Source organism: Taudactylus pleione, unplaced genomic scaffold, assembly GCF_031769625.1.
Source record: "Taudactylus pleione unplaced genomic scaffold, aTauple2 ptg000016l, whole genome shotgun sequence".
NCBI lineage: Eukaryota > Metazoa > Chordata > Amphibia > Anura > Myobatrachidae > Taudactylus > Taudactylus pleione.
Window position 1 is genome coordinate 41,524,573 of NW_028284418.1, and position 26,657 is coordinate 41,551,229.

The 26,657-nt window shown below is 45.5% G+C and overlaps 1 protein-coding gene across 5 annotated transcripts in view; it reads left to right on the forward strand.

Annotated features, from left to right (window-relative positions):
- Window positions 1–394: 394 nt before the first annotated feature.
- P4HA1 (prolyl 4-hydroxylase subunit alpha 1) overlaps window positions 395–26,657 on the forward strand; it is a 70,371-nt gene continuing 44,108 nt past the window's right edge. For 2 of the 5 annotated variants that reach the window (XM_088475740.1, XM_088475742.1), the window contains exon 1: window positions 396–625. In XM_088475740.1, coding sequence (XP_088331866.1) covers window positions 621–625 — 5 coding nt within the window. In that variant the 5' untranslated portion in view covers window positions 396–620. Of the gene's footprint in view, window positions 626–26,657 lie in introns of all 5 variants that reach the window. The other 3 variants (XM_088475743.1, XM_088475739.1, XM_088475741.1) reach the window with 3 other exon arrangements.

Consider the following 26,657-nt stretch of genomic DNA (forward strand, 5'->3'; position numbering starts at 1 on the left):
TATTGTATGGTGGACACTGTGATGCTGTCTATATTTTATGGTGGTCACTCCGTGTTCTGTATAGCATTGTCCATATCAGTATGTCACCTGCCTGTGTCCCCCAACTACACTACACCCTTCCCGGGTGTCCCAATATTGCCTGACACGGCAAAACATGCCAAAAATTTTCAACAGTTTGGTAATTTTTTCATAAATACACCTCTGTGAGCTTGATTGTTAAACCATTTCTAAACAATAAAAGCACACACTATTAATAAAATTGCAACAAGTTACTTTGATTTAAAAACAAAACAACAAATCAGTACTAGAGGCGAGTGACCTCGTACATTCCCGGCACAATTCGGGAGCTGGAGGGGGCGCATGCGCAGTAGTGTGCTGGTGTGCGCCTGCGCCGGCTCACCGTGCCAGTGTGAGGAGTCTCACGTAGAACAGAGACAGGGGCTGAGCAGCCTGGAGAGAGGGGTGGAGGGAACACAGCGGGATATAAAACACGGGCCGGAGCCTTCGGCTGCTGACAGTCACTCTGCTGGCGGGACTGGGCAGTGGTAAAAGTGCGGAGAGTGGCGCAGCACTGAGCAGAGGTGAGAGAGCCGTTCCTGCACTAACCCACGCAGCTAACTATGCGGTGAGAATCTGTTCCTACACTAACCCACGCAGCTCGCTTAGCGATGAGAGACTTGTTCTAACACTAACCCATTCAGCTCACTAAACAGAAGAGAGAGAGAGCCGTTCCTGCACTCACTCATGCAGCTCACTAAACTTTCATTGCCTTTTCTGCCGTCACCAGTGCACAGCCTGGTCATGTCCCAGACTGTGCACTGTGCACCCATAAATCACAGCCCCTGCAGCTCTGCAATGTAGGTTTTGTGCACTGTTGCTGGGGATGTGAGTGGTCAGAAGGGATTCTCCTATTGCATTTCGTAAGAGAGATGTGCTTGACTGCTTTGACATGGCATGTTTTCCTTTTGCCATGACAACTGTAAAACTACAGAATATTGGTATTTATGTAAGCGAGTTTGTCTGCTGTTACTGTCCGCACTGGTAATGAGTGTTATGTTATAAAGTATCTAAGGGACCTGCAGTGTCTCTCTAAGTGCTGAAGTACCTCTGAGTAATCATACAGTGAGGTTCCCTGAGTCGTGGAGTACCTCTGAGTACCAATACAGTAATGCTCCCTGAGTACTGAGGTACCTTCAAGTAACCACATACAGTAATGAGTAATGAAGACCCTCTGAGTAACCATACAGTAATGCTCCCTCAGTGGTGGCGGAGTACCTCTGAGCAACCATACAGTAAAGTTCCTTCAGAGGTTGAGAAGAGCCTCTGAGTAACCCTACACTAATGTTCCATGAATGGTGATAGAGTACTTTGGCATAACTGTACATTAATATTCCCTGAGTAACTATACAGTAGAGCTCCCTTATTCTCAGCAGGCCAGTGATGAATTCAGATATGCAGTTTATTCCCCTAGAGGTGTCATTGGCTTGTGTGTGGGGGGCACAGTGCTGGGTGATTTCTCACAGTCCTGTGCAGTAGCTGCTTACTGGGCAATGCTGAAGTTGTGTCTTATTGGCATTAACTTCATCTAGCTAATAAGGCTCCCCTAGCTTGCCAAGCAGTTACCCCTCCAGTGTGTGTGATGATGGTTATAGAAGTTGATGGGTATAGCACACAGTGCCAAACAGGCAGCTTGTTCTCTTTTTATTTTCAGCAGAAGCGGGCAAAGTCTGCTAGAGATTTCTAGTTTCTTCTTTATGCTTCCTCCCAGTGATTTATGTAGAAAATCAGCATTTGGCAGAGATTGGGACAGATCCTGAATGCAGACGTGATGTGTGAGAAAGCAGCAATGCTGGATTTGAGTGATTTCTGCAGAGTAGCCTGTGCTCTGGGGGTCTGTGACATTCTCCAGCTGGGGGAGGGGTATATATAGATATATACGTGGCAGAGGTTTCCACATTCAACCTTACTACTCCAGATTCCCTCTCCAAAACAGCTGCTTCCGCTACTTTGTTTACTTTTACTTCTTTATAGAAACCTCTTCACAATTTCACTAATGTCTAATATTTCTATCTTGTTATCATTCGTCATGGTAATAGTTTGCAAGTCTTGTGTCTCTGTAGCAGGGTGGTGTGTTTCACTGTGATGGTTGGACTGGAGCCAGTCAGAAGTCTTTTCAGATTTTTATTCTGGCTCTGGTTTTTAATAAATTCTTTTTACAGATTTTTTATTTTTTTAAATACAGTAATACATTGCTATAATTCACTATCCATTAGTATTCGTCAAACAGACTTTAAATAAATTATTTTCTTAGCTGTTAGGAATTCGTTGATACTATAAAATGTCATTTAAAAAAATATATATATATTTATTAAGTATTTCATACTAGTATGTTGTTGTTCTCTACTGAATGTTTTTCTGCTAACAAATGTGTCCAATAACAATATATCATTAATCCATTTGATGCCAGAATGAATATAAAATTACAGTACTTAATATAAAGTTATATTTTTTTCTTTAATTTTAATGTTATTCCTATTACTTTCCACCTATGCGTTACATGCATGTACAAAGTGTTTTTTGGCTTAATGGTTAAAACAACTGGTTTTCCAAGTGTGCACATCTGTAATACTCATGATGCTCCATATTCCAAATTATGTGTAGCACACAGCCCACCAAAGGGGTGTAGTCAAAATACTTTAAAACCTCATGAGTACGTGACTTGGGCAATTCCAATAATGGTCAACCAGTATATATAATGTATGTAGGTGAGGTACATGTGGAATTCATTCTTTAGCTTTAATCCATTGCATTATTTTCATTTAGTCTGATTTAAAATCCGTACTTAGTTGCATCATTCCAGCTAAAAACATACATTTACATAAAATATGCCCAATTCATTCTGGACTGATTAAGAAAAATTGATAGAGGAAGTCAATTCGTAATGTGTGCTAAGCGAAAACAGATTTAGTTCAAGAGGTTTATTTCATTATTTCCTTTGGATGAATAAAATCTCTGGGGTGTGAAAGTGAGTAGGGACTACAGATGCTGAGGTGGCTTGAAAAAAATATTGTTCTATGAAACCATAGTTTCATTTGCAGTCACCGTGTCCCCAATATATTGTACAAATTAGTTTTACCTGTAGAAATCTGTACAATAGATAAAAAATAGTCAAATCACTATCTTTCCACTTTTGGCATATAAATAGAGTTCACAGCGTAAGGACTTCTGTATTTACAGTGAAGGGTAATTAATTTTTATAATGATTTGTTTTCTTTTTATAAAGTGGCATTGACCTGGTTTTAAGTCATTGCTGGACCTTACTCATGTTTCAAATAGTCCTAGAGGTTTTACAGTGGTGGTATCCCAAGCATTTAAATAAATAGGAGCACGTATATGTTGTAACTGTTGGTCCGTCAAACTCTACAAAAAAAAATAATGAGCTAGAAAATAGTCCTTAATAAAGTTTTAAGGATGATGAGGGGCGCAACATAATACTGAAGTGCCAGCCAGCAGGGCACTAGCTGAAATGCCTTACAGGAATTTACTTCAACTCTTGTACTAAAGTAATTGCACAAACAGTGCAGCAGTAGTACATACAGTACAAAGATAGAAACTAAAATAAAGCATTTATGCGTGGCTTATGCAGAAGGCAAATAATCCAAATAATATTTTATACCCAAAAATAGCATTTTTAAGGCCCTGTTTAAAAATAAAATAAAATAAAAAAATCATGATTTCATTAGCATTTAACACAAGTAAAAGCATATAAACGTGTATAGTAACCTGTTCCAGTGACTTACATAACCATTTGGGCCTGTGGTCGGGATCTGCAGTGGTGCATTTTTGAATGGTATTGGGAATGCTTTGGATCAATGGTGTCAGCCATGAGCGTAAATACTGGTTACTACATGACGTGATCGTATTTTACATGCTATGCCACTGGTATTTTTGTAACCGGTGAGTAAAGTGCCTAATGGTGCATACACATGGGACGACCATCAGCGATAATGATATCTCTGAACGATGTCCCGGGTGTGCTGGATTATCTATCATCCAGCACACCAGCGACCCGCGATCAACGATCGCAGGTCCCTATAGTATCCTGGTCGATATCAACCAGGTTGGCCTGCATGCACGGTCGATGGACGATGGCTTTATCGTCCATACTTGCCCGCACATCACAGGTCGTTGGTGTGTTGGAGTCACCGAAAAATGAACGATAATGATGTTATCGTTCATATCGTGCATTTTAATCGTAACGTGTGTACGCACTTTCTCTAGCAGAGTATGCTGTTGGCTTCATGATAGGTTTTTCTATCAATCATATTCTTTTCACTGGTATATCATGATTGTGAATCTAAAAACAAAAGCTGCATATACACAAAACTATTTTGTTACCAACGATTATCTGTCAGATTAGATTTTTTTAAAGTGTAATGAACGATTTTTTTTAACTACAAACGATTTTTGCATATTGCCTTAATGAAAATCGTTCAATTGACAAGTCTGACTGAACTACAAATGTGAGCGCGCATGAAAGATCGTTTCACTCAGAAAGTGAAGGATTTTTTCAAACAATTATCGTTAAACGATATCTTTTAACGATAATCGTTCAAAAAATCGTGTGTGTATGCAGCTAAAGATTTATGTGCAACACTGTCTTGTTTCACCCTGTGCATCCTTTTGGGTGCTAAAATTTTATAAAACTAATTGGTTTTGGTCATCAGGAGTTTTAATCCTTAGAATAATCATTCTGTTATGAATAGTTTCATTACCAAAAATTGAGACTGTCCAGATATAATCATGGCAAGCAAGTGTCCCTTCTTTTCATTATTGTTATTACTGCGACAAAGCCTACTTGTTAACACAATTGAGGTAGAATGGTGGCATAGTGGGTAGTATTATTGTATGCACTGATGAGTTTAATAACCAGTCATGGCTCATTTGTGTGGTGCTTATATGTTCTCCCAGTGCTTGTGTGTGTTTTCAGTACGGTTAAAAAACATTAAAAGATGGTTTCTAATACATAGTAATGTTTCAGAGTATTAATATAATAAGCAGGATTAATTTTTGTAGTAAAACCGTGCAAAAAAAGATGAAAAAAATAAAAACTTAAACAAAAATCTTTTTTTTTTTTCTTCTGGTTTTCAGGGTGTTCTGGTTTCCTCCCACACTCCAAAAACATACTGGTTTCCTCCCACACTCCAAAAACATACTGGTTAATTAGAATCTGACAAAATGAACACTAATGTTGGAGTGCTTGTATGTTAGGGAATTAGACTGTGTAGGTGAATACACACACACAACGATTTTTTGAACGATTATCGTTAACGATGTCGTTCAGTTGAAAAAATCGTTCACTTTCTGAGTTAAGCTGCATACACACGTAAAGATTTTCTGTCCAACCATCCAACTAGTTGATTGGTTGGAATGAAAATCTGGTAAGGTATGAAGGCAAATGACAATCAGCAATTTGCTCCCAAATGCCGGAAAATGGACAAACTGTTGTTTGAACAAATTGTTTAGTTCAAACATTTAACAAACTTGTCTGACGACCATTTTCATCTGTTTTCTGGCATTTAGGAGCAAATTGCTGATCATCATTTACTCTCATACGTTACCAGATTTTCATTCCAACCAGTCAACTAGTTGGATGGTTGGACAGAAAATCTTTACATGTGTATGTAGCTTTAAAATGATGAACGATTATCGTTAATGCGCATTCACGTTTGTAGTTCAGTCAGACTGACCAACTGAATGATTTTCATTAAGGGAATATGCAAAAATCGTTTTTAGTTAAAAAAAATAAATAAATTGTTCATTACACTTTAAAAAATCGTTCAGAAAATCGTGTGTGTGTATGCAGCTTAAGCTGTGGGGTAGGGACAGATATGAATGACACATTCTCTACAGTTCTGCGTACATTGGTAGCACTATATAAATAAAGAATAACAAAAATAAGTCTGTAAAGAGGCATTGATGATCTTTATTTTCACATGGCCTGCACCCATTGCTGCACTGCTATAGGGCTTGCCAGCCAGTAGGGAGTTAAATACTTGGACTGGGGGAGTTGTAGCTCCTCCAGAAACAAGAATTCCACAGCTGCCTGGAGTAAAAGTTCATTGTGATGTACAAGACTTCAGCTCTGCCTGCTCAGGTCAGCCCCATCTTCCACCTTTCTTGTTTGCAGGAGACGCCACATTTGTTTCTTCAAGCTAGATGGCAGATATTGTTCCTGGCCTAAGCTTGACTTTTCCTGTGTAGGTGTTTGTCCACATGTCACACTACTTCTACCTATTAACATACCACACTTGTGTACTGATTAACAGGGCCAAATTATAGGGTGGTGGACGGGGCAGTTGCCCCTATTCTGACCCAATCATTGGCCCTTGGCCGGCCTTTGTTAGTGTTGTAATGTTTTACATTACAACTGCTGCTGGGAACCGGTTCCCGGCACTGCTGCGGGCATGATGTGATGCTGCCGGTAAGGGGTATAGCAGCCTACCCTCCAACATGACCCCTTCCACCAGGTACTCAATGCTCTGCACCTGGACTTCCCTCTTTTTTTACGATTCAACACAGGTGTCTGCAATCATAAATTAAGAAGGAAGTCCAGGAGCAGAGCATTTTGTATCTGGTGGAACGGGTTATGTTGGACGGTCTGTAGTGGTGGTGGTAAGCGTGAGAACAGGGGATCACTGCCGGCAGCATTGCTAACATGATATACTACACTGCGGCTCTGCCAGTAAGGGTTGTGGCGGCAGATGTGTGGGTAGGGGGTCAATTTTTTTTGGATGGTGCCCACACGAGTGAGTTGCTCCAGGGCCCCCACAGGCCTTAATGCTCCTTTATCATTTTTTTATCTATCATTCATGCTTCAATCTGATATCTAACACAGGGGTAAATTTACTAAGATGGGAGTTCTGTTAAGAAGTGATGTTGCCCATAGAAACCAATCAGATTCCAGGTATTATCTTATAGAAGGTGTTAGATAAATGAGAAGTAGAATCTGTTTTGTTGCTATGGGCAACATCACTTCTTAAATAGAACTCCCATCTTAGTAAATTTACCCCTTCGGGTGAACATAGGGAAGTATATTTGATGTAGTGATGAGCAGGCAAGATGGTATAAGATACTACAATATGCGCAACCACTGTAATGCTTAACAATCAAAGGGGGATATTTACTAACCAGCCATCGCATGTTTAAGTCCAAAATTTAAAATGGTAATTTGATACGCTGCTGCTTTAAAATATGGGCTTATACACGGTGCGAAGGAGCTGTTTGAAAAAGCTGCTTCTTAGTAAATTTAGTCCAAGGTGTTCTTCTGGATAATGCAATATTAAAGCTAGAAGATATTCAGAATTGTTTTTCGCCGGCGGCAGGTAGTGGCACCGGCATTTCTGTACACCTCCGGTCCTGAGGAGACTAGCAGAAATGTGCGATAAAGCCTGGTTTTGGCACCCTAACCAGGACTTGGCCGTTTTACTCAACTAAACATAGTCTAATTACCCGTGAAGAGCACGATAATGGGCATCCAAAACAATTTAATTGCACCATTGGGCACCCATTAATTACCGCGACATGAAAAATAATTGAAACACTCTGTCACCAGCAGTGATTTGGGGCATATTTGCTCCTTCTGGAAATTGGCCCGACATGATTAAATAAGCTAACTATATCCTACTGCACGTCTGCAAAATAGTCCAAAATGCATGAATCTGGGCACAGACTATGAAAACACAGCAATTAATTTATATGGGTTTATCTTTGTGGCACAAAAAAAGTCTAGTTATGTACTCGTATGACCTGGAATATGCGGTAACCTTCTGATTTATGCAGAGTGAAAAAAATCCCCATTCATTTTTATCTGCGGCTTTGGCAGTGGTCTCTTTTTTTCTTAGCAGTTGGTAAAATTTCATGTGATCTTAGTGAAACTGTGCCCCCCAAACACCAATTTACTCTACCTGTCTGCTTTCAAAAAGACAATGTTAGTTCACAATGTAAAGGCAACTTCTAAAATGTGGGAGTTTTATATTGTAATGGTAAAGGCCTCCAAGGTAGCAGCCTTAAGGTCAGTGACTGGGTTAGGAGCATAGCAAATAAAGGGAGCACATTATCCCCTGAGCTGCGATACAAATTAATATTTTTTGCAGGAAAATTACTGCCTGCTTTTTATATGTAGTAACCAAATAATGGGTAGCTTTAATTTAACAATGCTATTTGTGATTGACATAGGATGCATAAAACACAGGTCTACTATTGGATTTTGAAGCATAAATTGGCTTTATTCAGCAAGAAAACTACAAATCTATACCCCATAGGAAGTGCTAAGACTTCTTCGTCCCTTTTACTTTTCATGAATATACTGTATAGTTATTGTACTGCTGGGGTCCGTACTCCACTAATCGCTCTGGTTCCAGCTCTTCGGGTGCAGGATGCCTCTTCTCCATAAGTGGTCAATTTAGTAGACTGTCATAAATACCGGACTCTCAAAAGCTTCTAGTTTGGTGTAATCTAGCTCACGGGGCAAACCTTGTTTTTATCCATCTGGTCCTGTGTTTGGCTTTCCTGTCTTCCACAGGAAAAACCACTACTCCACGCTGAGCTGTCTTATTGAGTTGCAGATGGTTGTGGCAGTGGCGGAACTCCCGGAGACAATTGAGTCACTTGCCGCCGGGCGTCAGCCCTGAAGAGGGCACCTGGCTCCATTGTCCCCGGGAGCTGCATGGAGAAGGAGCGCCGCTGATCGGCGCTCCACCTCCATTGGCGTAATTACAGAGGGTGCAAGGGGTGCGGTCGCACCCCCTGCACCCTCCATTTGCCAGGCGCCCGCTGAGTGTGTTACCAGCGAGCGCCCGGCTCCTATTCAAACCCCCGGCGGCAGCCAGAGGACGGAGCTCCCTCCGTCTTCCGGGTCCCGCAGTGTACTATGGGAGTGACGTCATAACGTCACTCCCATAGTGCCGAGGAGCGGACGCCGGGGACAGAGCTCAGGAGTGAGCTTCATCTTCCTGGTCCCGCAGTGCACTATGGGAGTGACGTAATGACGTCACTCCCATAGTGCCAAGGAGCGGGCGCCGGGGATGGACGGCAGTAGCACTGGAGCGGGGATAAAGGTAAGTGGTTTTTTTTTTTTTGTGTGTGTGCGCGTGCAGTGGGGGCCATCACTACAGGGGCCTACACTACAGGGGGCAACTACCGGAGGTACCGCATAGGGGGACCATTACTGGGAAGCACTATATAGGTGGGCACTGCATAGGGGGACCACTACTGGGGGCATTATACAAAAGGAACTGCGTAAGGGGGGCGGCGGCAGCTGGGGCTGGCATAGGTGCTGGGGGGTGGTACATTTTAGTTTGGGGGGGGGGGGAGCACCAACATTTATCTTGCCTCCGGGCACCTGGGATGAAGTTACGCCACTGGGTTGTGGGCATAAGTTATCAATCAGGATCTAGAACTCCAAGGCATGGAGAGGCTGCTCACCAACAGTGGTATAACTGTGTGTGTGGGTTGGGGTGGGGTGTCAAGCGGGACACGTGCCCTGGGCAGAGTCGGACCGATGGCACACAGTAAAACAAACACACCGCCGCCGGGTAGTACTAATCGGTGGCGCTGTGTTTGTTTTAGCAGCCAAAAAGAGGCAGACACTCTCATTGGCTGCTGCACCCAGGACCGGAGCTGGGCTAGAGCTCGCTCATGAGCTCTGCCTTCCGACTCCCGCAGTAGGTGAAGAAACGTCATGACGTCTGTCCCATAGTGCAGAGCAGGAGGAACGGATGGCGGTAGGAGCTGGAGCGGGGATTTTGGTAATTATTATTGTGTTGTGTGTGTGTGTGTCTTATATGTAAGGGGCACTACTACTGGAGGCATTTAGGTGCATATGGAATGGAAAGGAATGTTCTCAGAGTGACGAGAACTGGTGGCTTGTCATGTTGACATGCCCCCATTTCCAGTGGCCACGCCCCTTTGTGGCATGTGGTCACATCCACTTTTTTTGGCACAAAGTGAGGGGCGCTATTTTTAATCTTGCCTTGGGCTCCAAAAACCCTAGTTACACCACTACTCACTAGTGCCTGTTACAATATGTAATAGTTTCCTTATCCCTGGACAGAACTTAATGTTTAACATTACAGTTGCATTGATATGCTGCTACTGTAAATGCAAAATTACTTTATCTGTAAATACAGAATTAAATTTACTGCTGTCTCCATGCAGGCTGGTGTGAAATGGGAAGAAAGGAAAAACATTTCCCTTACAGTTTTCAGTTGTCAAATATATGTCACCTATTCAAGATTTTATGATTATTGCAATCGGCTCTTTAATATGAATCCTATATTAATTAAGTTTTTGTAGGGTTTGTTTTTTTAACACATGGATTGGACAGTTTCTAGAACACATTTATCCAATAGAACAAAAAAGTTTTTTTTTTTTAATTATTATTATTATTTATAGACTACTGGTATTTAGAAAACAAAACCCCTTCTATTGGAGTATTTGTGTAGCAATCATTCAATATATTTAAATAGTGAATTCTCATTTTCCTGTCTTGCTTAATTATTTTCCATACTACTGATAAAAATACAGTTTCAACTAAAATATACAGGGCTTCCATTGCTGCAGGGTGCCCTTGAGATTCCTGATAAATTCCAGCATGTTACTAGATCAGAAATGTTAAGGTGCATACACACTAGACGATATGCTCCCTGAGCGATATCGTCTAGTGTGTCCCCGGCAGGCTGTGCTCAATGTCGTTCATGACATTGAGCACAGCCGCTGAACGATATCATTAGCGATATCGTTCAGCGCCGGGCTCTCTCACCCATTCCCTGACATGCAGCAACCTGACGAGGTCGTCAGGTTGGCCTGCATGTCAGCCCGATGAACGAGGATGACGAACGACCCGCGGGAACGCGCGTCGTACTCATCGTTCATCTTTTTTGTGTTAAAAATGGACGATAAAGTGGACGACTGAACGATAACGATATCGTTATCGTTCAGTCGTCCACTTTAATCGCCCAGTGTGTACGCACCATTAAGCTACTGAAAAGAGTTGTGGTGATAAGATGGCTGATATAAGAGGGTAACCACTAATGGCTTTAGTGGCCACTGAGTACTCTTATAAGTTTAGCTAGCATTAAAATAACCTTCATTCAACAGTCTTCTCTGATAGGAACTAAGCGGGAGTCACATGACAATTTTGAAATTTGAAATTCCTGAATTGGTTAATTAAATACAAAAAAAATAAAATAAAACTGAGACAATGGGACTGTTGCGGAGGTGAATGTATGCCTGTATGTGCAGTGTATCTTGTGCGTTTCCCATGTAGGGACAAATATGCCTGTTTGAATGTGTATGCTTTTAGTAAAAGGTAGTTACTAGTGTGCTCTGATTAAGGCCATGTGTACACATAGGGGGCGGTCACATTGCAAGTTGTGTACAACTGTACTCTAATGAGTAGAGATGTACGAATATAGAGTCGAGTTAATACAAATATATGCAGGTTTTTCCTGTGCTCTGATTTCAAATCACCCAGACTATCAGACCTATAGTTGTATCCATACCAGCAAAGGGCAAGCTCAGAAATGTTCAATTTTTCAGATCTCCCATTTAGTTTTTCCTCAGCTCAAAGGCTCTTCACAAAATTGTGTATGCAGTCAGGAAGCCGACGGTCGAAATGTCAGCTTCCCGACTGTGCAATCCTGACGGGACAAATGATAGACATCGAAATCCCGACGCCTATCATTATCCCTACGCCGGGAGCCTGACGCCCGGCATACTGAACAAAGGTAAGCCGGGCGGCGGGCGCGGACAGTCCTTTAGGTTAGGGGCTCCAAAGGGGGAACTTAGGGTTAGGCACCCCCTAGGAGGGTTAGGGTTAGGCACAGGCACCCCGGGAGTAGGTTAGGGTTAGGCACCCACCCAGGAGGGTTAGGCTTAGGCTGTGGGGACGGGGAGGTTAGGTTTAAGCCATAACATAGGACATAGGTCCGGCGGTCATTCATACCGGTCCCCAAGTTGATGGCTGAGATAGTGGTCTTCTTTTATGTTAATTTGATATAGGGCACTTGTATATCTGTGTGCGACTGAGACTGTAAACAAACTTGGAATGAAAAAAAGCTGTGTCCGCTGCATTATAGCACTTCACGTGCTGATTGAGAGACTAAGGGCTGACTGATATTACCGAACATATGGCCTCACCTGATGGAATTCAAAGGAAAAGTGGTGGATGTTTCTAATGTACAGGATGTAACACATGTTGTCACATGATTGGTAATGTTGTTGTTTTTTTTACCCATATACAGGACGCAAATATAACATTTATCTTGCACTTACCTGTACTAGTACCTTTGTGATTTACATGGTTAAATGTCCTTGGGGATTATGTTATATACAGATATTTCCTGACTTGTCTCTACTGCAGTCGTGCTAAAAAGTCCTTCTCTGCGCGCCAAGTCCCGTGAGACTCCACTAACACTGACTGTCGTTTTTTGAGTCTTTTTTTTTTTTTTTTTTGCTGATCTACAAGTGACGACACTTGTATATCTGTGTGCACCTGAGTCTCTAAATCTGTGTACAAAGTGCTACGATGTAGCGGCCGCAGCTTTTTTTCATTCCAAGTTCCGTTGTGGTTCATATACTCTGGTGCACATAGATATACAAATGTTGCATATCAAATTAATCAGCACAGCCTGCTGGTGCGTTCTAGTCTCATCACATTGCGACTTGGATTCATTTTCGTCTCAAAAAAAAAGATGCCAGACGCTAACAAAGTAGCACTGGATCTGGGGACTCCCTCACGCCAGGCAAGTCGTGCTGTGGGCGTATTGAGGCTAGATGTATAAGGGCATATCTGTATATATTATGGGAGGAATTCAATTGTTTTTGGGGGCATCTTAACTAATGGTCGTCTATCGGAGCAATTCAATTGTTTCTCCAATAGACGCCCATTAGTGTTTAACGCGCCCAGAAGCACCAGGTTTAGACGCTCAAAACTCCTGGTTTGGGCAAAAAAAATATTAATAAGAGCGCTATAGATATTGGTGGCACTGTAGAGTTATATTTAAAAAATTAAATAAGATTAAAAAAATAAAATAAAATTGGGGAGGAGAAAAAAAAAAGAGAAAGAACAGCAGAGTATATCAGTTATGATGCATAAATATGTTTATAGCTCTTTTTAGATATGTTAGTGGAGGCCGGATATTCAATCCTGATGTAAAATAATATTCCAGATACTTGCTTTCCCTACCTCTAAAATGGCAGCGGCAACTTGGTGCAGTTTGCCGAGTCCTGACCTGGATATCCTCCACGCTGATTCTTCCTGTCAGCATTCTTCTGCGGTGTGACTGGCCTAACCGGCCGATGGTGATGACGTCACTGTTGCTAGTGTGCGGGTAGAGCTGCTAGGTGCAGTCTTCTTTTGCCGGTCTCCACTGATAGCTGCAACGTGTTTCGTGCGATGATCGCACTTTGTCAAGGGACACAAGCCATCCTTGACAAAGTGCTATCGCACGAAACGCATTGGAGGCTATTGCTTGGGTTACGCTTTGCTTTTGACTTAGCCATGGCCCACACTGGGACTTGCATACGCACAATAATGGATACTCCGACTAGGGTTATGCAAGTTAATCATTGCAGGTCAAAGTATAATCTCTTCTCCCTCAAGCATAATTTTCTTATTTTGGTGATCAATTTATATAATAAGCAAAATAAAGAAGTGGAGGTAATTCGGAGTGCGCTAGTGTCCTACAAATTAAATAATATACTTTCCTTAAAATTCTACACATTGGGTCTTGTGTGTTAGTGGCATTCCTCAGGGTAGATGGTTTTTCTACTTCAGGGTCCATAGGGTATCCACAGGATACCTTGGGGTATAGGTGTGACGTCAGTCATCGGGCACCAAAGAGTTAAGCTTTCAGCCTCCCAGGATGCACTAGGTCCCCCTCCTATACCCCGCCCCCGAGCCAAGAAATCTCAGTTTCGTTTGGTGCCCGGCCGTAGTCGGAGGCACCTGCTAGAGGGGGGCTTAGAAGAGCCCCTGAAGCTTTTTCTTCATGCAGCTGTGGCTGCACATCTGGATGAACAGCATGGACGGTCAGTCCTGACGTCCATGCTGTCTTCCCTACACCCCGCCGGTACCAGAACGCCGGTACTGATCCGGGGATGCTGGTGGACATCTGGGGTCACAGCTAGCGGTGACCCCAGATGTTCCGGACCATGGCCGGATTCAAGGGGGACAGAGGTAAGCAGCGGGGTCCCGCGGGGGGTCCCCGCTGATCACATGGTCCTAAGTCCCCAGGCAGGGGGCTCCCTGGGGACTGGCTGCAGCGTGGAGCCAGGCGACCAACCTGCGCTTCCACTACCCCCTGGGACAGCGGACCGCAGCAGAGCGGTAGCGCTGCGGCATCCCAGGGGTTAAATGCATGCCAGGGGAGCGCGCCTTCCCTGTCTCACAGGCGGCGCCTCCCCCACTGCACACAGCCCTCTCTGCACTGTGCTGACTGGCCCTGTGTCAGCGCTCCTCCCCCAGGCCAGCCTTCTCTCTGCTCCTCGGTGGCCATCTTTTCTGAAGCATGGTGAACACTGCTGGAAGCCTGCATTGGAAGCATCGTGGTCTGGGTCCCCCCGCATACCTCTCCTCCGCTGTGGTCAGGTCTGTGTATGCAGCGCTGTGTCCTACCAGGCCCTGTGTCTGTGTAGTTGAGAGATCAGCGCTGGTAGTGCAGGAATTGTTATTTCTCTGCATTGTATGTGACTGTGCTAGCGCTGCTGCCTGTAACTTTTTTTCTAAACTGTCAGCTTTATACTGTCCCTGTTTTTTCTGCTAAGCCCTTGCGGTGCGGTGCTGCAGGGTGGTCTCTCGCCTCTTAAATATATAATTGGTGAGAGGGGTCACATACGTGGTGCCATCATGTCTGAAAGTGATTTTCTCCTCCGGCTACAGTGTACTACGTGTAAAGTACCGTTAGCGGAGGGGGAGGGTAGCGCGGAGGGCCTCTGCCGGCAGTGTTTGTCTATGGCGCAGCCTCTTACAGTTACTGCACCGGTACAGGAGCCGCCCTGGGCTTGTTTCGCTCAAGCGCTTACAGCCTTAGTGGGCCAGTTAGCTCCGCAGGCCGCGTTTACACCGATGGGTTTGTCCCAGCAGTCAGTGGTGTCGTCACCCATGCAGGGTTTCCCACGACAATTGGTGGTACCCCACAGTCTCCCTATTTCCCCGCTCCCGGTTTCTCAGGAGCCAGCGTGGGTTAACTCCCTGACGAGTTCTGTACAGCACTTGTCGGATGTGTTGCAAGGGGAGTCTGTGATGCGGCCGCATAAACGGCCGGTGGCGTCTGTCGGCTCCTTATGAGGATGACGAGGGGACGTCTGATGATGGGGAGATTCTGGATCCTTACGATCAGGAACCTCTCCATGCTAAGGACGCTGATGCTAAGTCCAAAGTATATATTCCTGGACTTATTCGGGCGGTCCGCACAGCCTTGGTGATTGAGGACAAAGTTCCCCCAGCGGCTAAATCTAAGTATGCCTTTTTCAAAGATGTGAAGGGCGATGCCACAGTCTTTCGTCTTTCGGGTCAGTTGGTGGACCATTTAGAGGAGGCGTGGAAACAGCCTGGCAAAAGATACCAGCCGCAGAGACGCCTGGCGGTGGCTTATCCGTTCGCGGATAATTATTTTGCAAAGTGGGAATCCCCTCCACAGGTGGATTCTCACGTGACCCGTCTTGTCCGTAGTGCCACATTGCCGATGCCATCCATGTCCTCCCTTAAGGATGCTACGGACCGCAAGGTGGAGATCTGCCTGAAGTCCGCTTATTCCCTTGCGGGGGGGGGGGGCAGCACGGCCGGCTATGGCCATTTGCTGGGTTGCCAGAGCGATGGAGCGCTGGGCGGATTCATTAGAGGCTTCTTTTGATTCCGACTGTCCGGCCGAACAGGCAGAGTTGATTGCCAATCTCCGTAATTCGGCCACCTACATCAACGAGGCGGCCCTAGACATTAGTACTCTGGTGTCTAGGATTTCTTCAGCAGCGGTAGCTGCTCGTCGCACCTTGTGGCTGCGATCCTGGAAGGCGGACGCAGATTCCAAAAAGGGTCTGGAGGCGTTGCCGTTTACCGGAGAAGTTCTCTTCGGTCCGGATCTGGATAAGATTGTGGCCACGCTGGCGGCAGCCAAATCGGCTTGTCTCCCGTCTCGCCGCTGCTCCTTCTGGTTCTGGACCATCGTCCTTTCGGTCATCTAGGGCCCAGGGCAGGCCCAAACCACAGTCGTTTCCTGGACAGGCTGGCCCTAAGAAATCGGTCAAGCCCCGGAAGCAGACACGGAGTACCAGACGTCCGGCCCCCAAGCCAGATGACAAGCCTGCGGCCTGACGGTCTGGGCCTCCCTTTGGGGGATCCCAGGGTGGGAGGCCGCCTGCTGCAGTTCGCCCAGTGTTGGTCGACCACTACGACAGACACTTGGGTTCTGGAGGTGGTCTCCCACGGGTACGCCCTCTCCTTCCGGCACAGACCCCCGGCTCGATTCTTCACCACGGGTCTACCATCAGACCGGAACAAGGCTACGGAGCTGCGGAAGGTATTGCACACTATGCTCCAGGCTGGAGTTATAGTGCCTGTTCCATTCTCCCAGAGGGGCCAGGGTTTCTATTCAAATCTTTTTTTGGTACAGAAACCCAATGGGTCGTATCGTCCGATTCTCAACCTCAAAGCACTCAACAGGTCTTTGCGGGTACCGAAGTTTCGGATGGAGACCCTACGGTCCATCATTCTGGCGCTGGAACCTGGGGACTACATGGTGTCATTGGACATACAGGACGCTTACCTGCATGTCCCTATTCTTTTGCGCCATCAACAGTTCCTCAGGTTTGCAAGCCGCAGCGACCACTTCCAGTTTTGGGCGTTACCTTTTGGCCTGGCGACAGCACCACGGGTTTTCACCAAGGTGATGGCGGTCATGGCGGCTTCTCTGCGGCTGCAGGGAGTCCGCATGTTGCCGTACTTGGACGACCTGTTATTGGTGGCAGGATCTCCAGAGCTCCTGTTACGCCACTTGGACCTGACCATTGCACTGCTGCAACGGCACGGCTGGCTAATCAACTGGCAGAAGTCCACTCTAATCCCGTCTCGGAGGATTCTGCATCTTGGAGCCTTATTGGACTCGGGACAGCAAAGGATCTTCGTGACGGAGGACAAGATCTCTGCTTTACAGTCAAGGGTGCGCAGTTGTCTGCACAGCCGCCGGGTGTCCCTACACTTGGCGATGAGGTTACTGGGCTCCATGGTGTCGGTGTTCGACATGGTGGAATACGCCCAGTTTCACTCCAGACCTCTGCAGCACCTGATCCTGTCCAAGTGGAACGGGCTGCCTCAGTCTCTGAAGTTCCAGACGATTGTGTTCACCCCGGAAGTTCGCCTGTCCCTTGCTTGGTGGTTACAGACGACCCACCTCAGTGAGGGACGTCCGTTCTGGGTTCCAAATTGGGTCCTGTTGACAACGGATGCCAGTCTTCGGGGCTGGGGAGCGGTTTTGGGTCCACACTTGTTCCAGGGCAGGTGGACGCCGACAGAAGCGGAGCTTCCCATAAATATCTTGGAAATCCGTGCGGTCTTCAATGCTCTCCAGCAGGCACATCGGTTTCTCCAGGGTCACCCGGTACAGGTCCAGTCGGACAACGCTACCACCGTGGCCTACATAAACAAGCAAGGAGGAACCCGCAGTCGGGCGGCTCTCGTAGAGGTCTCTCGGATCCTGGTTTGGGCGGAGCGCAATCTTCCGGCCATATCAGCGGTCTTCATCCCCGGAGTGCTAAATTGGGAGGCGGACTTTCTAAGTCGCCAGGACGTTCATCCGGGGGAATGGTCCCTGCACCCGGACGTTTTTCAACTGCTGGTGGACAGGTGGGGTCTTCCAGAGATCGACCTCATGGCATCCCGGCACAACAACAAGTTGCCGGTGTACGGGTCTCGCACAAGAGACGAAGGGGCGTCTCTGGTGGATGCTCTGTCCGTCCGGTGGACGTTCCGGTTCGCATACCTGTTCCCTCCGGTCTCCCTTCTTCCACGGGTAATCCGGAAATTCAAACAGGAAGGAGGGACGCTCCTGTTAATAGCTCCCGCGTGGCCCAGACGGCACTGGTTCTCAGACCTTCAGGGTCTGTCCGTGGTCAGTCCTCTGCGGTTGCCGCTACGACCGGACCTTCTGTCTCAGGGTCCTTGTCTTCACCCGGACCTGACACGGCTGTCTTTGACGGCGTGGCTGTTGAGACGGCCATGCTGAGGTCCCGGGGGTTTTCCAGCTCTGTGGTGCGTACCATGTTGCGAGCTCGGAAACCGTCTTCTGCGAGGATATACCATCGCGTGTGGCATACGTTCTTCCAGTGGTGTCGACCGAGAGGTTATGCACCGCGGGAGTTTCGTCTGTCTCAGATTCTCGCCTTCCTACAAGCGGGACTAGATCATGGGCTTCGCCTTGCTTCTTTGAAGGTACAGGTTTCGGCCCTGTCTGTCTGGTTTCACCGTAGGATTGCTACAATCCCGGATGTGCGCACCTTTATGCAAGGTGTTATCCGCATTCAGCCGCCCTTTGTTCCACCTGTGGCGCCTTGGGATTTGGCTGTGGTCCTGAGGGCTCTCCAAGGACCGCCGTTTGAACCACTGGGCTCAGTGGATCTTAAATGGCTAACAGCTAAGACTGTTTTCCTTCTGGCTATTGCTTCGGCCAGATGTGTTTCTGAGTTAGGGGGTCTACAAGAAAGAGCCCCTTTCTTGGTTTTTCATGGGAACAGGGCAGTGCTCCGCACTCGGCCCGAGTTTCTCCCCAAAGTTGTTTCCCAGTTTCATGTTAACGAGGAAATCGTTGTTCCGGCCTTTAACTCACCGGGTCTTTCCGTGGGTGAGGCCTCTTTGGATGTTGTGCGGGCCTTAAGGACTTATGTTGACCGCACTTCTTCGTTTAGGAAGTCGGACGCTTTGTTTGTCCTCTATGGCTTCCGTAAAAAGGGTTGGCCTGCTTCAAAGCAAACTTTGGCAGCCTGGATCCGTATGGCTATTTCTGAAGCTTATCTTCATGAAGGCCTGCCGGTTCCTCCTTCTGTGAAGGCTCATTCCACTAGGTCTGTGGGTCCTTCGTGGGCAGCTCGACGTGGTGCCTCTGCAGTCCAGATCTGCAAGGCTGCTACGTGGTCCTCTGTCCATACCTTCGTGAGGTATTACAGGTTTGACACCTTCGCCTCTCAGGATGCTTCCTTCGGGCGGCGGATTCTCCTTTCTGCACAGGAGCGTCCCCACCCTTAAAGGATACTGCTTTGGGACATCCCCAAGGTATCCTGTGGATACCCTATGGACCCTGAAGTAGAAAATATGAGATATGGTAAGAACTTACCCTTGTTATCTCTATTTCTACGAAGTCCATAGGGTTCCACAGGACTCCCGCCCTGTCGCACCTGTGCTGCAGATGGGCTTTGCTCTGGTCACCGGTTTTCCGTCTCCCTCTGGTGAGAATGTGATTCTTGTATGTGTCCAGATCTTTGTTCTCTCTCTTCCTTCTCCTCCTCCGGCTTGGTAACTAACTGAGATGCCTTGGCTCGGGGGCGGGGTTTAGGAGGGGGACCTAGTGCATCCTGGGAGGCTGAAAGCTTAACTCTTTGGTGCCCGATGACTGACGTCACACCTATACCCCAAGGTAGCCTGTGGAACCCTATGGACTTCGTAGAAATAGATATAACAAGGGTAAGTTCTTACCATATCTCATATTGTTTCATATAATGAAAAACAAGAAATCGTGTAGAGAATATGGTGTACATCACACACTATTTAATTTCAAGAACACAATTTAAAAATATCACATAGAATAAAAAATGGACTTATTGTCCAATAGACTGGTCACAAATAACAAAAATAGAAAAAATGATGAGCCAAACTTCACGAGTTAAAAAAAATTGGGAGAATTACCAGAAGTCTCCTTGAATTTATATATTAACATTTTTTATTTCTTCTGAAAATAAAGTGTTTGTTTTGTTTCTTTCACTGTGTGTTTCACATTTGCGAACAGTTGGATGCAGTCAGCATTAGCAGCTTTGCAGTCATGACGATCAACTTTACACTTGCACCAGTGCCAGATCCCTTCTGGAGACTTTTTTTTTTTTTTAGATTATTCTGTGACCATGCTAGTCTTATTAGTTTGTGAATAAACACCCACTGTACTTTTGTTGCAACTGCACTGCCACTTCCCGCGATTCTCTGCCCATTCCAGCCCCGCTGTCTGTTCCTTTGTCGCAATCTCAACCACTAAAAAAAAGGCACTTGATTCCAGATACTCATGCAGTGCAAAATATCACAATTTGAGACTTAAAATGTCTCAAATTGCGTTTGACTGACTCTAAATAAGATCCAATGTGGTTTAGAAGCAATACTGTAGATGTTTAATACTGTTTGGATGTCTTAGTGGGAATAATTGTTCCCTTTATGCAGTGAACCCTATCTGACATACTGTGAGTACTGCCAGCCTTTTCCTCGCTAGTATGCAGTTGTCTTTATGTATTACACAACAGCTGTGTTTGCCAGCTTTATTTTCGCTATATACAAGAACAAAACACCTTTCAAGATTCTAGTTCTACATTGTCCTTCCTTTTTTTTCTTTTTTCTCTTTATAGGTACATTGTGTACCACACTTGAACTGCTCCATTAAAAAGGTCATTCCATTTATAGCCCTGTAACATTTTGTGGTGTACCAGAATTAATAAGTAAAATTAATGATTTTTAATTTTTCTGTACGTCGTGATGTTATCAGGATTGAAAGTCATACAGTTGGCTGTATGTTGGCATCCAGCATTGCTCTTTAAACTCAGTCTAGGAGACTGACTTTGGCCAAGCTACAATTATAATGAGAGGTCGTTGCCTACTATAGAAGTGTTTGCACTAATGGGAAAGCTTAAAAACACAATTATTCCAATATTAAAAAACTTACAGATTTGTCCACATACCTCTATCCTCCATGCGCAACAAGTCGCGCCACACAACGCGCGAGCTCAGTGTGCCTCGGTAGCGCCGAGCATCTTTCTTGCAATGTTTTACCTTCAAATGTGTCTTCACACAGTAATGCGAATAGCTAGTACAAGCAGCTTCTGATTAAAATGATTTGCAGCATACTATGGGCCTGATTCAGAGCCGTTCGCTATTTGCGGTCGTTCGTTCAAAAACAAGGGGTGGCTATTCAAATGATCCGTTCGCAAATTGCAGTCTGTTCACACCTCTAAGTCTGAACGAGCGTGCAAAACATACGCTCGTTTATTTGTTAAAAACGCCCCCTGGCCGCTTGCACCATACGTCATGTCCGCTATTTATTAGATTAATCGAGTACATCGACCAGCGTATGAACTGCTCGCTATTCTTGTGGTTGGTTTTTGCTACCACAATTTTGCGAACAGTTCTGGCTTAAAAAAAACCCAGTGACGTGGTCAATGACGCTGCTGTTTTAAATATGCACACCCATAAAACGCCCGTTTTGACCTTTAAGCACGCCTGCGTTCTGATTTCCACTCCCCGTTTTCAAGCACCTTCCCCTGTTACCACCCACATACGCCTCATCCTGTCACTCAAATTATCAGGCATTCGCTATTTTGCGAGCCCATGAATTTCGGCCGCACTGACTGGTTCGCGCATGCGTATAACGATCCGTACGCATGCGCAGATGTGCGAACATCGCTCGGAACGAGCGTACTGCCGCTAGCGAGTGGCTCTGAATGAGGGCCTATGTTCTGTGTGCGACTGCAGGTGTATATGCATGCCAACGTCAGCGGCTGTAACACTGTAACATAGTGTTTCGCATTCAGATACACCCACAGAGGGTGTATGACTATATTAGTCATGCTGCATATCATTTTAATCAGCAGGAGCTGCTTGTGCTAGCTATTTGCATCACTGTGTAAATAAGACACATGTGAAGGTAAAAAGATGCTTTGCGCTACCAAGTCACGCCACTGCATGGCGCGATTAGAAGGGCTGTTTAATGCGCAAGGAGACTAGATGTATGTGGACACATCTGTATGAGAGATTATGGTTTATCCTAGTATCTCAATAGTTATTTATTGGAATAAATGTCTTGAGTAGAATTATGCTTAAATGGGCCTCCTTAAGGTGTTAAAAGGAACAAAACTAATTTAAAAAATCCCTCAATCTATCAGGGGCTCAAGTACCAGAGATGTAGTAATCAAAACCCAAGGGTCACGAGTCTGGAAGGTACACAATTAAGAATGCTTGGTCACAGTAAAACTCCATATAGTGGCAGTGAGTTGCTCACAGGAAGATGGTTAAATCAGCCGGAACCAGTAATTACAGGTCATTTCCAGCAGCTGGTCATTAAGTGTCTTCCAGATCCCACTCTGCATAAAGATAACATGAGTCTATGGTTCATTGTGTAGAGCTTGTAACTGCTGCAACTCTGTATGTTAAGATGTGTCCTTAAATATCTTTGGGCTGTATTCAATTGCCAGCGAAAAGTTCTCGCAGTGATGTCAATTCGCCAGGCGACAACTTTTTCCCGTATTCAATTCCATAGACTTTTCGCTGTTGTGAAAAGTCTGCGCCTTGTAACCAGCGGGAAAATTTGCCTCTGAAAGGAGGTGGAAAAAAGTGCAGAATTGGGGGTTTGAGGTGCAAAGTTGCGGCAACACCCCTGCAGCCTTGGGACAGTCCCCCAAATGTAAAACCAAAGTTGGGCGAAAAACTTAAAAACTAGCGAAATAGAATCCAGGGGCTCTCCCAAGTATGCCCCAGGTGTTGTTTTTTTTTTTGTTTGCAGAAGGTGCGTTCTTAAAGTTTTTTTTAAAACATCACTTTAGCGATTTTTAACCATGCTTGCAGCCATTTTCATGTACCCCAAATTTGCTGGGACTACTTATTTTAGCCAAAAAACATTGCAAAATGCTATTCTTCATCACTTGTGCAAAGACGCTAATTAACAGCAATTGAGAGCATTTCAGTACCCCAAATACCTTCAGCAAGGCTATTTGGGGGTATCCATAGTGATCCCCCGTGTCAGTGCATCTTTTGGGGGGTGTCAGGCTGATTTCGCCAAATCTGACAGGACTTCTCGCCGATTTGAGTTTCGCCAGGACGTGTTCCTGGCGTCCTTTGCAATTGAATAGGGCAAATAGCGGGGACAAGCGCAATACTTTTCTGGAGGCAAAACTAGCGATGACTGCGAAATCTCCGGCATGCGAAAAGTCCGGGACTTTTCGCCGGCAGTTGAATACGGGCCTTTGTTGCAGTCATGCTAAATAGTCCTGGATGAGTTTATATCGTGAGTTTTTTTAGTCTAAAAACATGGGAGTTTGCATGTTCTCTGACTCTTACATTGGCAGAGTTTAAAAAGTTTACTGCTAAACTCTCATGTTTTCTAAACTCTCACCCTATTACATTAGGCCTCATGTCTTTGTAAATTTTTTATTTTGTCCTAATATGCTGCTTGCTTCATTTATACCTTGGATTGACTGTGAGAAAGGGGTTATAGCTAGATCCCCTTCCGTATATAGACCCTGACATCATCCATTACTGTCCAACGTGTGCATAGAGGGGTAATGTAATCTTGTAGCGAGCCACCGAGCCCGAAGCGTGGCGACCGAAGCGAGCCTGCTAGGGGACAACTTTCTTCTTTTTGGTGGACAGTATGGGCAGAAAACTGCACTTCTGCCCTCACTTACGTCACTTCCAGGTACAGAATCTGAAGGGGAAATTACCTTACCGTGAGAAAGGACATCAGGACAGTCTCTATTCCATGTTTCAGTTTTGAGTGTTTAAAGGTAGTTACATGGTGGTAAAGTGATTTTCTAGATACAATAAGACCACATACAGAGACCAAATCCTATCTCTGGGACATATGAGGTAGTAGATAATCAAAGTTCTTCTGCTGACAAGAGGAATAGGCACCTTCCTTTTATGCAAAACTAGGCGCGCTTGCAAAGGAATGCTCTCAAACCGCCATACTCTTCCCATTTACAGGTGCAATGTTTGCTCCACGGGAAATGCTGTAACTTTGACTTGCAAATCCCCCCCAAAAAATTGCAAAGCCCCCATAAAAAATTTTACAACCACAGTTCAAACACTTTTATAACATCACTCCTACTTTTGAGCAGTTAGTATCTTTTATGGAAAAGCCTAGGCTTTTCCATAAAAGATACTAACTGCTCAAAAGTAGGAGTGATGTTATAAAATTGTTTGAACTGTGGTTGTACAATTTATTTTTTTTGGGGGGGGGGGGGAATTCATACACCAGTAAAACACTCACACATTTGACATGCACAGTGATCGCACAGAGTGAACAAAAGGGAACCCTTACTTTGATAAATTGGGGTCCTACTCCACTGCTTTTGGGTCCCATCACATATATTGGGGGGTGAGAGCAGACAGCAGTTTAGACAGTATTGGGGGCAGGTAGTGGTTGGGGTACAGGGGCTTAAGGGCAAGCAGCAGTTGGGATAGAGCTTGGGGGTAAAGGCAGGGAGAAGCTGGGGCTAGAGGGGAGTTAGGTCAGGCAGAGCTGTGGGTAGGGAGGGGGAAATGGTGGATAGCAACTGGGGCATTACTGGGGGCAAGATAGTACTAAGGGTGCAAGGGTAGATAGCTGCGGTAGTGTTGGGGGCAAGGGGGAGGTTAGGGCCATACAGTGGTGGGGGATGCACACAGTCAACAGTCAGGGTAAATTTGAAATACACATAGCTACACAGTTTGGGCTAGTGAATGAATGCACACAGTTACACAGTCAGGGAGGATAAACCGTTACGTAGTCACAATTAGGGGGGAGTGCACAGCTGGCCAGGAATACCAGGGTAAGGGGCAACACAGCCTGCCAGTGACTGGTCACAGAGCCCGTCAGTAACACCAGGGACAGGGACCACACAGCTGGCCAGGGCGGGGACCTCACCTTTCAGGGCGCTCCTCTCCAGCAGCGCCACAGAGGGTCAGATAGGAACTTCCTCATCTGCTCCAGGGTGCTCTTCTACTCCAGGACTTGCAGCAGCACCAGCTTCTGGATGTATTTTACAGCACCGACTGGTCTGCAACGTTCTGCACTGAGGCCATCACCTACAAGCCGATGCTGCTGGCATCTCCCCTGCTCGGGTCCGACATCATCACAGAGGCGGGATCAGAGTGTAAGGGAGAGGGACCTGAGTGAGTCAGGAGCACAGGGAGAGTGACCAAAGTCTGAGGGAGCGACAGCTGCAGAAGGCGGACATGGGGATTCTGGGAGCTTTTGTTCACGCATCCATCTCTAGCCAGCCGGTCTGTACCCAGTGGTGGAAGAGACACCGGCAGCAATAGGTAGATGAGAATCTGCCAGCTGCGATTGGTTGTGAAAACTCCCCCTGTCATCCCATGTATCCATACTACTACTCTGCTGTTCTTCCATGTTACTACTTATACCGCCACTGAGCTGTCATGTGCCCTTACTACTACCAACACAAGCTGTCATCTGTCCCTACTGTTTCTAGCCCCACCCACCTGTCATGTCACTACTTCTACCACGACTAGCCCCAACTGTAATGTGACCCTATACTGCCCCCATTTATAATCCTGTGTTTCTACTACTAACCTGTGCTAAATCATTAATAACTAGCTGGGATACCCAGCGTTGCCCGGGTTGAAGACTGGACCCTGGAGTACACCTGCAGCCTTACATTTTTTTACATGGTCCTCACCTATAACAGTGCAGGCAGGTGTATTCTCATACCGTCTGTACTTGTGTGTATCAGAGGCAGACTGACTTACAGAACAGAAATCAGAATAGCTTCTAAAATCACTTGAGTTTCAGATACCACACCAGAACATAGGCTGACATTAGATTATATATAGTTCATAGAAGAGAAAATGTCAAAAAAACAAAACCGTAAATTAAAGTATAAAGGATAATACAGCACTGTGAACCCCCCCCCCCCCCAAAAAAAAAAAGATATGAAAATTAATACAATTTGGATCACGCTATAAATTTGTATTAGAAGTTAATTAATAAAATTGCATGTAATGTTGCTCCTGTGACTGTATTAATAAAATAATGTAATATAGGACCAGTAAACAATGTGGGGAATTCAATTGAATGCGATGTTGAATAGCACCAGAAATGAGTGCCTGGAGTTATTCAATTGTCCGCATCATGTCTGGCACTTAAATTGGGAGTTGTAGTTTACTAATGCCAGGGGTTTAGTAACAGTAAACCGCAATCTCAGAGTGTGCTGTTAGCGCACGCGGTAAGCCTGCAACTAGCATTGTGGCACCAGTTTAGTCGGGTTTCTGCTCACACCTCAGGAGGGTACGAGCAGAAATCCTGTAGTCAGGGGTTTACAGAGTGGTCAAATTGAATATCTCTGGGCACCCTGGGCCTGATTCAGAGTTGGGAATAGAGAGAGAGATATCTCTCTCAACTGATAATCATGGTGAAAAAAATGCTGCACTGCAGGTGGGGCAGATTTACAATGTGCAGAGAGATTTAGATTTGGGAGGGAGGTGTCCAAACTGACATCTAAATTGTAGAGTAATAATAAAGCTCTGCAATATTTGTGGGTTACATGTAAAAGCAGCCAGTATTACCCCACATGCAAAATAAGAATTATGTACTTATACCCCTTGCATTGCAACATGGTTTGTCCAGGTACATAGTTAA